This window comes from Vitis vinifera, chromosome 14 (assembly GCF_030704535.1).
Source record: "Vitis vinifera cultivar Pinot Noir 40024 chromosome 14, ASM3070453v1".
Lineage (NCBI taxonomy): Eukaryota > Viridiplantae > Streptophyta > Magnoliopsida > Vitales > Vitaceae > Vitis > Vitis vinifera.
Window position 1 is genome coordinate 27,357,636 of NC_081818.1, and position 15,277 is coordinate 27,372,912.

The 15,277-nt window shown below is 30.7% G+C and overlaps 1 protein-coding gene across 3 annotated transcripts; it reads right to left on the reverse strand.

Moving 5' to 3' along the window:
* Positions 1 to 130: 130 nt before the first annotated feature.
* Positions 131 to 7,632, reverse strand: LOC100257776 (mitogen-activated protein kinase kinase 3). Of its 3 annotated transcripts, XM_002274826.5 has the most exons (11): positions 7,510 to 7,632; positions 6,559 to 6,689; positions 6,220 to 6,474; positions 5,220 to 5,438; positions 4,973 to 5,110; positions 4,647 to 4,814; positions 4,070 to 4,183; positions 3,539 to 3,646; positions 1,663 to 1,754; positions 746 to 1,138; positions 131 to 338 (listed from the first exon to the last, which is right to left on the reverse strand). In XM_002274826.5, exons 2-10 carry the CDS (start codon positions 6,658 to 6,660, stop codon positions 778 to 780), a joined length of 1,557 nt encoding a protein of 518 aa, XP_002274862.1. In that variant the 5' UTR covers positions 6,661 to 6,689; positions 7,510 to 7,632; the 3' UTR covers positions 131 to 338; positions 746 to 777. The 3 variants fall into 3 exon arrangements, with proteins under 3 accessions (XP_002274862.1, XP_010660866.1, XP_010660867.1); XM_010662564.2 differs by having other exon boundaries at positions 131 to 1,138; XM_010662565.3 differs by lacking the exon at positions 6,559 to 6,689 and having other exon boundaries at positions 131 to 1,138; positions 7,510 to 7,623.
* Between the last annotated feature and the right edge of the window lie 7,645 nt (positions 7,633 to 15,277).

Consider the following 15,277-nt stretch of genomic DNA (forward strand, 5'->3'; position numbering starts at 1 on the left):
TATCATTGTTTTTTCCTACCAAATCATTCAGAACTTATATAAAGACAGAAAACTGCTAGCCCATACGATTATTGTAACAATGCTATGAGTGATACAGTGAGCCGTGAGGATGAGAATGATCTCACCATGATTAAATTCAAGTGTGATATTGTGCCATCCATTTCATAAGTAAACATAGATAATATAATGACAATAATCATCTAAGATTAGAGTATAGAATTACATTTAGCTGCATGAAATTCAAAACTGATACACAGATTTGCGTTTGGAGTGGAACTGTACAGTCTGGGGCAACGGAGTGTCAGCTTAGAGGTCTGGGAGGTGGAACGGTTGAGGATCTGCCAACAGAAAGGTGCAGGTAATTTTGAAGGAGGGAGAGTAATGAAAATTCTTGGCAGAAGCAGGCAACATAAAATGCAACATTAATCTTCCACACCTAAATTGAGGTCCATGCCCATTCCACCTGAAGTTCTTCTACCTAAATTTAACATGCTTGTCGAGTTCGAAAAGTCCATTTCAGAGAGTTCTACATGTTTTTGTTTTCCTGTAGTCCAATGTTATCCTCAATTGTTTCCTGTTATAAGATGATCTACAATCAAATCCTGCCAGTCCCTTTCAACCAGCTGAATCATTCTGTGGAATGGGTGATGAGTTCATATCCAAGGCAGACTAAAGCATGAGACACTAAGAACCAACTAACATCCAATAAACAATAAACTTGTGAACAAGTGCCCAATCTACTGACCTTGTAGGGCATAATCTTATTTGTTAGTTTTTCTATTGGATGATGTAGAGATCTTGTTTGGTTATGAAGTAGCGGCCAATGGCATCTCCCGGTTCCATGATAAACTGCTCCTGAAATGTTCCCATCCGATTGCTAGAAATTTCGATTGAAAGATCTTTAAAACTAGGCAAACCTTCTACTTGTACACCATCTCCACATATGAGGAACTGATTCCCAACAATAAAGGATCCTGATACACGAATGGCAACTCCATCTTGTCCATGACCACGGCACTGAAGTTTTTCCACAACATGCACAAGTCGTTCAGGAGGCCAGTCACCCACTAATGTACTTCGAATGCCCGACAAAGTAGCAAAAATATCATCTGAACCAACAGATTGTTTACCCGAGAAACTACAAAGGATAGAGGTTTCTGTTAGTAGAGGAGAGAAGCCAAAGATTGAACCACTACCAAAGTGGATAATTATAACCACTAAGCATAGAACAACATGCCACCGCACGCAGAGTCAAAAACAAACAAATGAAGCCATTATTTATTTTGATTGAAAATTATCGGTAAAAAATTTTCCATGGAAAAACCATTTCATAGGCCTAATAGATATTGGATATATCAACATGAAGCTTGGGGAAATTTATCCCGTTTCTTCAGTAAGCTTCCTGTAAAAAAAAAAAAAAAAAAAGCCTTTAGATTTAAAATCTATTTTTCTTTCCTGGTGTCTGTTGAAGCAAATAGGGCATAAGTTATTTTCAAGATCATGAATTTACCTAATTTTGTTCCAAACACACATGAAGCTTTCAATTAAATCTCATATGGTCGAACATCAGTAGCTAATATATTTGAATCTCTCTTTGTAAAGCTGCCAAATCTAACTTTCACTTTATGAAAATCATAGGAAAAAATGGGACAGTGAGAGTACCTGAAAGTTGAATCTTTCTTATATAAGGTCTTTGTATGTTGCCAAAGGTCATCAGGCCCATCAAAAAGTAAGTAATAGTGTATCATCAGCATCTGGTCAGCAAATGTAAGTGAAATTAGTATTTGTTGAATTGGAAGCAAAAGTGCCCAGCTTTTATTCTGAATATCGGTTTAAGCTTCAACTGTATGAATGTCCAGGTCTAAATCACTGGGTAAAGCTAGTGTAATAGTGGCTTAAATCTAAGTAATTTTTTTTAAACTTAAAGCCAAATAATTTGAATGGATTGAAGCCATATGAAACTAAACTGTTCCTCTCTTATCTCTTAAATGTTTTATAGAAATAAAACATATAAATTCCTCGCTAACATTAGAAAAGACTGAGAAGCCAATGGAAAAATTACTTTAAGACACCGAGGTCCTCCATTCCAGTTAAAGGGCACTTTTTGTGTGATGAAATTTTTTTTAATATAAACACAAATCCAAAAACGAAGTATTCATAAGTCCAAAAACTGCTGGAAGAATGACAAGCAGATGTGATTGATCATCCACAAAAAAGGGACACCAAGATGCTGCCCCTCTGTCCATTAATAGAATTAAAGTGGATGGATGAGAAGAAGTTCCCCAGGGAAACCCACAACAGAAACAGAGGGTGAAAAAAATAAGGTTGCTCCAAGGAGGCTGTCAGATCAACGCATATAACCCTATACCAGAGGGAATTATTATAGAACAGTAAGAACATAGGGAAGAAAGATTATATTCACAAAATGACCATTAAAAAAATAACCAGATCAACATTCAGGAATAGAAAACAAGAAAAATAGAACCAGACATGTTTGCATTAGAGATTAGTTAAAGCTAGGCCCAAAGAAAGACAAGACAAGGGGATGATTGTAGAGATGGCTCGAGCCACTGCAATGATTGCTAGTGAATACATTAGAAAGTTGTGACATGGGTCCTGATTGAAAGTGCTACAAGTAGAAGGGGAACCAAAAAGAACATTGCTTGAGATAGTGAGAAAACAGGCAATGCCCTGTGGACTTGAAAGTAGATATGATTCTAAGAAGACAAAAAATGCAAAAAATATTTGCATTTACAACCCCAAATAGTCAGAATGACAAAAGTTAGGTTGATTGAAGCACAAGTTAATCAATGCCAAATATTGATCACTTTCTGGAAATCTTCAAAAAAGCAAAGTTGGGCTATATCCACATGGATAACTTACCATTTTGCCTGCTCTTTCATATAGTTCTAATAATTTCCCTTTTAGATTTCAACTGTCTTTATTTTGTAACCTAAAACTACTGCTACAAATAATTCCTTTTAATGGAGAAATATTGACCACAAGTTATTGGATCTTTCTAAGCACCATATATCTTCTAGTCATGGTTTAGAAATAGGAGATCAGGAACAAAAACGTTCAATTTTAGGCATCAGTATGATATGAATCTAGAGCACCTGCTTTTATTGCATTACACAAAGCTTTCAATTCAAATGATTTGTGATTGGGATGATTTTAACGTAGATAACCACCCTAAATGGATCACCAAGTGGGAGTTATTATATCACCAAAAAAATAACGTCTCAGTCATAGTGGTCATATGGCCATGTTTTGTCTGTAAGACTAGAAGCAAAATACGGTGCCCCCTTTCTAATTTTTCCCATAGGTCATCTGGGCATCTTGAACTTTGGTGATCTAAACATTCATATCTATATTCATATGAAAAGAAATCCATTCAGATCCACATCCAACAAAAATGTCCCCAGGTAATTTAAATAGCATAGATGTTTGCCCCTTCCATCTATTGTAGAGCTGCCAAATTCGTACAGTTGTTAGCACATTCTAACAGGTTAATAATTGGAAAGTGCAAGGTACTTACATCTGCCAGATCCTTCATCTTTTGTGTTGGGTCAAAAATGCTTCGGACAAATGCCGTTAAATCTACTCTGGCATGCTCATACTTTGTAATAAATGGGTGGGAAAGAAGCTGCAGCCAAGGATACAAATTATACAATGTTGAGTTTGAATTATCCTCTTTTGATTTAGTTCACAATCTCTATAGAAATACTATAGTTTGAAAGCTTTGTAAAATACCATGTAAGTTACATGCCAAAATCACAGTACTAAACAACTAAGCCATGAATCAATAAATACACTGAGAGGGTATTTGGACTGCCTATCGAAATTGATTTGCTTATTGTACTTTACATGGCATCTGAACATACAATGATACAAATAGGTTGCACAATATTGAAACATCAGGGTTATTACCAGAACAAGGATATAAGATCATGTATTCAAATCCTAACAAAAAAGCTCAAAGGACTGATTCAAATTCCATGGAAAATTCAAATACCCATAAAGTTTCTCTATCTATAAATACTGCATCAGGTATCTGCCTTTTGCTCACCTGCTCTGCTGTCGGCCTTGCATCTGCATCCTTCTGAAGGCAAGCATCAATAAATGAGCAGAACTCAGCTGAAAATATGTGTTTTGGTGGAGATGGTGATGGATCATCCAGTATCTGCCATGAAGAAACAGGAATTGTTAGTTGCAATGCGAAACACAAGAATGCCATGCAGATAGAAGTAACTAATTAAATTAAACTGACAGTGTTTAAATATTTTAGCATCAACCATGAATCTACAAACTTTTCAAGGTTTTGATTACTAAGAATGTCATGATTGCTAGGGTACTAAATTTTACATACAGGTTAAAGCAACCATTAAAATTTACATGCCCATCTCCTTTTCTTCCTGTGCAGAAGAAGTCCAAACTTCAGAGATTCTTAATATGACCAACACTTCTATACAACCAAATACTAATGCAGATAATATGTACAAAATTTGTTTGGTTTACACCAGATAAATACTCTAATAATGTAAGTTTATAGAATGTTTGTAAAAGTTTGAAAGCTCCAACTTCTAATTACTTGAGAAAGATAGCACAGAGAAACCTTAATCAAATAGAGAGAGAGAGTATGTTACCTGCAACATAAGATTAACAGGTCCTTCATTAGCTGTATATGGGAATTCCCCTGTACCACATTCAAAGAGTGCAAGACCAAGGCTCCAAATATCAGCTGGATAAGAATAGTTCTCATTCCGAATTCGCTCAGGTGACATATATGTAACAGTTCCAACAAAAGTAGCACACTGATAAACCACATTTAGAGCAACAAACGAGATATAGTCATAACCAATATCTGTGCCCATGTAAAACAGGAAAGTAAGAACCATCAATTCAAATAAATACACACTAAGAAAAGCATCAGCAAAGTAACTACAACAGATTGATATAGTACTAGACTTACCATTGCCACAGAATTCTCTAAGCCAGCACTTATACCAAAATCTGTTATCTTTGGCTCCCCCTTAAGATTTACTAGCAAATTTGCTGGCTTTATGTCTCTATGAACTAAATGTCGAACTCCATGCAAGTAGCATAGTCCCTTGAAGACAAATGCAAAATATTTAAACTTACATGAGAAAGAACATATCTTCATATATCAAACTTCTGTAAAGCAGAAAACCTAGCTGAACCAAAGAATTTATATTTACATGTAGTAGCTTTCGAACCATAGATGAAAGAACTGGTTCTGGTATACATTTCTGCACCCGTATGACATCTGCCAAGGACCCTCCATCCATGTACTCTAAAGCTATACTTATCTGTCCAGAGTCTGGAGTATAAAATGCCCCATGAAACTCCACAAGGCCCTCATAACAAGGTGCCTCACACAGCATCCTTATCTCAGTGAGAAGCTGTTGCCTTTTCTCCTGGTATGCAAAATAGGAATGTTTATGTAAGACAATATGATAAGTGCATAATATCGCACAGCATCCACATCTCAGTAAGAAGCTTCTGCCTTTTCTCCTAATTTGTGAAATGAGAATATCTGTGTAAGAAAAGACAGCATGTGACTGGTATCCCTTTGCAATCTAATCTACTAATTATATTGTCAATAAGCAGAATTCTGTTAGCATTGCTGACTCTTTAGATATTTTTCATGGATCACAGGGATTGATATTGTTCTAGGTCAGGAATCCAAACATTGCCATCCTTCAAGACAGATATTAATGATATTGTTCATGTGGTGGTGTAATAATCAAAACTAGTGGGATGTAAAACAGTAGCCAAAATGCTGTCAATCATATTGAGTTTTATGTTACCACTTATAGATGCAGGTAGCACTTAAGAACTCTGACAAATTCATTGAACAGAAGAAGTACTTCTCAAATTGTACCGAAACAAAAAAAAATCCTTTCCCTTCACAGCATGGCAAAACACCAGGACCAAGAACCTAAGTGTGTTTTTTTTTTTTTCCTTTTTTGGTTAACTGTATGTTAAACAAAACCAAACAAATCCTGAAACTGGCAATATGGAAGTTGAATATTTTTTTAGTGCCTTAAAGAGTAGTGATACAGTATCTCAACCAATTGAGCTAACACTACTAAAAGTAGTATGTAAAAACCATGCTGCCCATATAATTCTGTCCAGTAACTATGGGAGCCAGAAGTAATAAAATGCACATTCAAAAAACAAGTGAGATACACAAACCTTTTCAAAAATATTAATCTTCTTCAACGCAATAATTCTATGAGTGGGTATATGGATAGCTCTCTGCACAACACTGCTTGCACCACTACCTATGGCTCCAAAAATCCTCATCTCATGGGAAGCACACCGATAAGTCCTTTCTTTATAATCTGCTTCATCTACTGGAGAAGATGAGCACTTTAGCAACCCGAGCTCATTTATATTGTATACTCCACATGATTTGCTCAATAAGTTAACTGTTCCACCATCCGACAGCTTCACAAAACCAATAATTTATTAGTAAAAAATCTTCATGTCGCATTGCCAAATTGCCAATTTCTCCGACAAAGAGAATCTCACCATATAAGAATCACAAGGGTCCAAAGTTGATCCAGCTGATAAGCCTTTATCGGGATCAAACAATGGTGAAAGTTTCTTTTTCAATTCCTCTAATCCAGCCATGATTAATTACTATACTGGTCCTTTTTTCCCTTAAGAAAAGCAAAAGAAAACCATCAATGCCCCTTGATAGCTATACTGTGCATGGTGAAGCCAATCTATGAAACAAAAATGAATGAGCCATCTCAACCAGACAAGCTTCAACATTATCTTATATTCAATCATGCTCCATTTGGTTGCTAAGAAATCAAAAAGAGAAAAGAGTAAGTAACACTTGAAAACATACAGTTTCTGATGCTTTCATTCCCAAAAAGCGCGCCACTTTTTGACTCAACTAGGCCTTTATTTTCCTTAAGTTTCTTCACAACCAAACAGAGCATCAAATCCATTTCCTTGCGACTGATTCCATGCTCCATGCTTGTGACATTGTGAAGTCACAATAATTCCATCAATTCTATTGTGATTTACAAAAACTATTGTGATTGGAACTTCGAATTCGTTATAGCAGTAAAATTATCAGAAATTATAATTCTTTAAATAAGGCCAATTTTCGCTTTCCAAGAGCAACCCCATTTAGCTCGATCACATTGGCTGTATACCCAAATAACGTTATCAATTGATTCCATTGCTTATCAACACACAATTAAAATGATTCAACATCTATGAATATCCCAAAACCCCCAATACAATTCTTGTAGAACTAAACATCTAATCATGACCTGCGCACACACAATTAAAAACCCTAAACCCTAACTTCAATCAAATCAGGCAATGTTTTCCATTCAAAAATTACATCAAACAATTCATTATCAATAAAACCCTAAAAATTCAAAAAATAAAATTATTGAAAATTTTATTTGCATAAAAAAATAAAAATAGAATTGACAATCAAAGTTTCAAAATTTTACTTACAGTAACAGTTAGGTTTCCATAATTGGGATTTTTGGTGTGTCAAGGATCACTGCTTCTGCGATCTTGGCATTCAAGGGAAGAGAATGGATTCCGTGCAGTGGAGTGCTATGCAGTTTTGGTAGGTTCAATACGATTACGTGGCGTCTTGTGATTCGTTGAGAAAAGTTCAGGTGCTGTAGGTTGGATGTAGATCTAGTATACGGACCATCAGATACGAGCGAATCAAGCCATTGTGGTGCGTCCTTCACAGGAGGCCCGAAATTTAATGGGCTTGTCAAGATCTGGTTGGATTCGGTTGGGCTTATTATCTATTTGAGATTTCAAAATTTCAACGTTTCTAAAATTAGAGACGTGTCTATACTCATTATTGGATTCATTCTTATTTTGCTACATCCGGATAAATAAATAAAAAATAAAAATAAAAACCCGGAGAGTGAGTTTGACGGTATTTTTAATCAAAGTGTTTTCTCCAATAGTATTTTTTAGAGAATCGCTTGTCAAGTATTTTTTTTTAAAAAAAAAAACACTACAAGTGATTTTTTAATATTATAGATGATTTTTCATATTTTTAAAAATATTTTTAAAAATTCTTCAGGTTAAAAATACTTTTTAAGAAATCACTGTTAAACAGACTTTAAATACAATTGATAACAACCTAATTATGAAATTTTTTATTTTAGTTTTAGTTGTGGGTAAAGCTGCTAAAATGCTTTAAATAAAATAAGTGGAGTTATTTTTGAGTTCTCTAAGTTTTAACTAAACTAATACAAAATCTAGTGAGATAAAGGGTTAAAAAAAGCCAAAATGGTAGCCGTTTGGATATCCCTTTTTGGCTTACTAATTGCAATCAAATGTTGCTTTTGGGGAAGTGCTTGAGTTGAAGCATCTTTTTCATCTACAATACCTTAACTACTATTTGTCTCATTGGCATTTGTTGGATCAATTGATGTTGTCTCAAATTTCAGTTGTTCTAAAGTATTGAAATCTTTTCCTCAATCTTCTCCTTTCCATAATAATTGTTCTTTACACATTTTAGTAGAATAATTCCAATAAAAATCAAATTTTGACTTAAAAAGTATTTTGTTCCAATATGGACATCAAAGACAATATTCTTTCTTACCTATACTAAACTTCATGAAAAATGTTTTCGTAGCTCTTATATCTAATTTAGAATCTTTCATGTAAAAATAAGCAATGACACAAAAATATGTCAAAAAAATCATAATCATTAGCAATGGTTTAAACTATACCTCAATAAGAATTTTGCCCACGATTACAAGTAATGGTACATGACCAATAAGTGATATACGTAAACAATTGTCTCTAACGCAAAAAAAAATTCTCAATTCAACATTTGACAATGTATATCAAACTTTTTTCCAAAAAGTTTGATTTATACTGTTTGTTACTTCGCTATATTGTGGTATATTTCAAATTGGGAAGTGTTGACCAATGCCCTTATTTTGACACGGAAAAATAGATCGCTTTTGTATTCACCACATTTATTTAGTTTAAATCGTTCAATCTTTATGTGATTTTAATAATCTTTTTCCATTTAAAAATACTCTCAAAACTTCATCGTTAGTTTTCATGACATACACCCAAACTCTTCTCAAGAAGTCATCAGTGAAATATATCAATAGAATGGATTACAATGCCAAATTTCACACTATAGTAAAAAATTACAATACAGATAAAATTTTAGTTTGTACGTTTTTGTATCCTTCACTAACCTTTGCATCACCAAGTTTTTTAAAGTCTTTTAACTTGTATGTCCCAAAAGCATAAGCCATAGTCTTATAATTTCTAGTTTTTCCATCATCTTTAGCGATTATAGCTTTTGATTTAATAATTGTTTTCACCTTAAAATTGTACAAGTTATTCTTTCTTATTTCTTTTATAACCATGAGTCCATTTAACATGACTTTCAAAAACCCATATTTCATTATGATGGTGAACTATACGAACTCTAATGCTCCTAACGAGACAAAACATTTCTTTAAACTTGACATATAGCAGACATTTGCAAAGTTTTGGTTGATCCGTCATGAGTCTTAAACTAAATTGAGTATATTTCTATTATGTTACAAGTATTACTATTGCTAAAAAAAAACAACTCTATTATATAGTGTTTTTGAAGCTAGAAATCCACTCCTTATAGTGACACATGTGATAAGTGTTACTAAACTCTAAATTCCACTCACTTGAGTTGCATATCAAAGATAAGCTAACCACATCAAAGCTTGACTCAACATCTCTATACTTGGCAACACATCGAAGATCATCTCACCTTATTATTCTTTTGGAGCTTAGGACAATCCTTCCTCCAATACCTCCCTTTATGACAAAAAACATATTCATCTTTTATGGATTTGTCTTTAGATTAAAAGTTGTCTCTTTTATTATTTTATTAAAAACATGTATATGATCATTCATAAACATATACTCAGTTGACATTCGAAGAAAGAAAGTTTTTCCTTCAAATAAAGTTAGTTTTCTAAATTTCATATACTTACCCTCTAATGTCTTCCATAGATTTTTGTAGATATTTCCTTCATTACAAAGTAATTTTTTTTTAGGTTTAATAAGACATAAATGAATAGAACTGCATGCTTGATGATTGATCTTTACCCATTTTTTATCATTCACATTTTTAGATTTCTCTTTAAGAGCAATATATAAATTATGCTGACACAAATATTCAATACCTCACATTGTCACATCCCAAAGTTGTTAATTCCATCAAATTTATGTAGCTTGAATTTCTCATTGGTAGCCATAGTGTTAACGAGTGAAGCCTATTTGCCATTTTTCTTTTAGCTAGTAATCAAACTTGAAAACAAACAAACCTTGATAGACTTGGTCCTTATAACAATTGTTAGAATCAAAGACTTGGTCTTCTCATATGAAAATCAATTGACTATCAATAAGCTTAAGTTAATTTTCTCTATATGATTTAAGTCACACCAAATCTCGAGCCAACAATCTTTGGACATACTTCTTGGGCCAACACTAAATCTCAAGGCACACAATCTCAAGCTTACATCATGAGTCAATATCAAATCTTGAGCCAAGACAACCTTGGGCATATTTTGCAAACCTAATATTTAATTATAAGTACCTCACACAGTAATTAATCGTGTATTATACCTCTTAAGCCATCATTGTTGTTTTTTTATTTTATTTTTTGCCGGAGGAGTGGCATTATTATCAACCTAATAGAAATGAACTCTAGTACTTAAAAGAAGTTTCTAAGACTCACTTATTAATGAATCACTTCTTAGGATTTTTTACTTAGATTCTATGTAATCATTTAAAGATCATAGATAATGTTATGATTTATATATCCAAATATCTCAATACAATGATGGTGAGACATTTAAACTATACCCCACCTTATCAATGGGGATTTTTATTTTTTAAATTTATAAAAATTCCATCATAAAAACATAAATAAAAAGGTATTTGGTAAAGCAATATAATTACGTAATATAAATTAATGATTCAATTTATGTTATATTAAATATGTTTAATAAATAAGTTAATACTATAACTTAAAATAAAAATAAATTTAATAAATAGATTTAATAACTTTTAATAATTTAAATACAATTCAATTTAAAATTATCCTAACTCATCAAATATTAAATTCTATCAAATGCAGTTTAAGTCAAATAAGTACCTGTTTTTCTTTTATTTCAATTTATTATCATTTCACATCTGTTTTTCAACTTCTATTCCACCACTCATCATTTTATGCCTCATAACTAGTGATGCCAGTAAGTTTCTCTCCAAATTTTCTTCTTCCTATCCCTAGAATCACGCACACATGTTCCCATCTAATACTTATATTAATCCAATTGATATATGGTAATCTTGAATAAATGATATATGACCCTCTTGAATAAGTCACCTCTGATTTCTTTCAAGTTTCTTCTCGAATGAATTATCTAAATCCAAACCGTTATATATGCATGATGAGGTATAAATTGTTAAACAATAGTATAAACAAATATGATAAAATAAATAAGATTACAAACAAATGAGATTAGAGTATAAATAATAAGACTTAAAAATATATATGTAACATTACCTGATCATTAATGACACATTTTCAATATCCACCGAAAAAGTACATTTTCAATATCCACCGAAAAAAGTATATTTTCAATATCCACCGAAAAAAGTACATTTTCAATATTGTATATAGACTTTATTATTTATGATGGAAACAAGGTTAAAAGAGAAAAAGAAGTAACGATAGTGACCGAGCTAGGAATATGCCTTAGAAGGGGCACAAATAAAATAATTATTTCGAAGTAAAAATATAGAAAGATAATGATATATAGTATAGTGAAAATCATGTTTTTTCGTCAAGGGTTCCAAGCCCTTATTATAATTTTAATTTTTAGAGAGGCATGTGCTCTTTTTAGGCCTTAGCTAGCTTTGTCGGTGCTAGCTTCGCCTAATGAGTAAACCGGAAAAAAGTGTTGGCTTCGAGTAAGGAAAAAGAAAACAGTATAAAGTTAACATAACCAAATATTTCCTTTTTACTATCATTATTATTATTTTTTTAAATTCTTAATTTAGTTAAATCACCTTTTTATCCACTAAGTTTGGGCAAAGAAAATGGTGATAGTACATAATTGATTAAAGTTATTTCCTTACATATCATGGGCAACCCACATAATAATTTTTCTCTACCCTCAATAAAAAATGAGTGGAAGTTAGTTTTTAACATCAATGGTCACATAGGCCGTATAATCATAATATGATTTCAATACTTCATTCAAAGGACCAAAAACATATATACATGTGGCTAAATCTACTTTGGTCTCTTTCTCTTGACCATCCACGATTTCGGCCACACACTCTTTAAATCTGATCATCATGATGATCACCACCAGTGAGAGCATTGATGATGAGTGTGTAACAGCTCTTGTTGACTTGACATGATTTACAAGGACCAGCCACGTGCCTCCCAATAAACTATTGTCAACATGCATGCTTTTTTCCTTCTATAATTTTCAAACCAAGTTGTAGAAACATTGACATTTGTATGGCTACCCTATGCCCTATCCACCCATGATGATCTCCTAATGGGGGAATCTGGAAACACCCCACTTTTTCATTTTTTTAAATGGTGATGATGTATTGGGTTTTTTTTATTTAATTTATCAATTCAATCAATAGTTCCTTTTTAAAAATTTATTAAAAAATATATATATAAGTTTTATTATATTGAATAAAGTATGTACTAAACAAATAATTTAAATGATTATATGATTAAAAGGGATGAAATCACTTTCGTATTGTAAATATAATCCTCAACTTTTTTTTTAATTTTTAAAAATATTTTTTTTGGACAAAAATATCCTTACTTTTTTTAAAAAAAAATTATATTTTCTTTAAAACATATATGTAAATGATTAATATATTGAGGAATATTTATGTCCAAAATAAGTTATTTAAAAAAATGGAAGGGGTTAGATTTACAAATATAATATACTTTTATCTATTTTAATTAATTAATTCTAATTTAAAAGCTAAATTTATTGTATAAACTTAGGGCTTGTTTGATAATTGTTTTTTAAAATAGTTTTGAAAAAAAGTTTTTGAAAATTATTTCATGATATTTTGTAAAATAAAAGTTAGTTTAGAACCTAAAATATTTTTAACCTATTTTTAGTATTTTTAATTATGTTTTAAAAATAATTTTAATGTATAGTGTTTATTTTTAATCATTCTAAATAATTGTATAATTATTTTTTAAAATAACCTTAAAAAAATAAGTTAAAATAATATAAAACAACTAAAAAATATTCTCTAAAAATATCTTGTTCTGTGTTCTTAAAATAAAAAACGAAATATAGTTTTTAGTTATCAAATGAGTTTTCCAAATTTTTTTATTTTGGAGAACAAAAAAATTGTTTTTAAAAAATAGTTGTCAAATATGTCCTAAATACTAATTTTGAAATTATTTTCTATTATTTTTTAAAAAGTTCACAAGTTAAATAAAAAGCTTAATATATGGTAAACTATAATTTTTACAAAATATTTGTTTTATCAAAGTATATGTATGAAGAAAGAAGTTTATACTTAATATGTTGAATTTAATGTTATTTAATAAAATTATTTCATTTTCAATTTTTAACTTATAAATCTACAAGAAAATAGAGAAGATCATATAAAAGGTGATCTAACACAAAAGATACAAACAAAATACACTCAATGCATAGAAGATAAATGAAAGGAAAAACAACACTTAACAATCAAATTCATTTTCAATTTATTTCCAAAACAATAAAAGAAAAGTTTATTGTTGATTTCTAAATTCCTTTGAAAAAATTAAATCTATGGTTACATAAAGTATTAAGAAAAGAAAAAAAAAAGTATTAAAAAATAGTTTTTTCATATTTGATTTCATCATAAAAAAAAAATCAAATAAAATATAATTAAAAATTGTCAAAATTTTATATATTTTTTAATTATTTAATTTTTACATAATAAAAGAAAATAAATAAAATGAATTTGAAGAAGCATATAAATATAATTTATTAAGTTTAAAACTATTTTTTTTTCTTTCCTTTTTTTTTTTTCTCAACCATTTTCTCTCAAATTTTTCGGAAACCAAAATTACCTAAGATTTCTCTCTTTCAAAACAAAGAAAGTGAGATTAGTTTTGAAGTAATTTTACTCTTGGATATGATAAAAGCATCTTGCACCCAACCAATAAAATGTGTATCCTATACGGAGTCACCACATAGACCAGCTTGGAGACATTTTGGACTATCAGACCATCAATGGAATTTTAGAATTCAAAATCTAATTAATTTTGCTGTCTGAATGAATGATGCTTCCTCTATATAATCAAGTTTCCTTTCTTTTCTATATTTCCTTTCAAGTTGTAAGTCAAATTGATGTTAACTTCTTTAAACAATTAATTCTATTGCATTACTCCTTTTAACAAAATCAATGGAACTAATTGTTCTACCAACTTTGGATTATTTTTACTCATCGTATTAGGAAAAACTTTACTGCTATACTTGTTTTTTTTTTTTTTTAATAATTAAAAAAATTAAAATATTAAGAAAAATACTTTTTTATTTGGATAACAAGGAAAAATGTAGAAAAAATATTTTAACAAATAAAAGAGCAAATACTTCAAACTTTTGAAAAATTTTAGAACACGTGTGTTATTTAATGTCCATTTGGATATAATTTTTTTATTATCTATTTTTAAAAACATAAAATAGTAACATCTTTTATATAAAATAAAAGAACTTTTCGCAGTTTTACATTAAAAAAGCATCAAAAACATTTTATTATTTCAAAATATTTAAATGATTTTTATGACTACAAACTAAATTACTTTCAAAATAAGAATTAATCAATTCATGAACACATCGTGAAGTTACAAAATTTGTATTTAAGAAGAGAAATAGATTATACCAACCTACAAAAACGAAATGGTCTTTCCATAACCAGTCATCCATGATATCAAATAAATCGTTTTCGTCTTTGACAAATTTGTCAACAACTATAGTCAATAGTGATTATACTTTTTATACTAGAAATTCTACTTCTTTTATAAAGTTATTATTATTTTCTATTTTTAAAAAACAAAAATGAGAAATATATGTAAATGAACACCTAATAATTTGATTTTCTTTCTCTAAATTTGTCTTTGGACTATTAATTCATGCTTAGCTTTTAAGGACATGCCCACAAGCTTATTCATCATTGTAGGTGTAAAGTTTGATGGAAA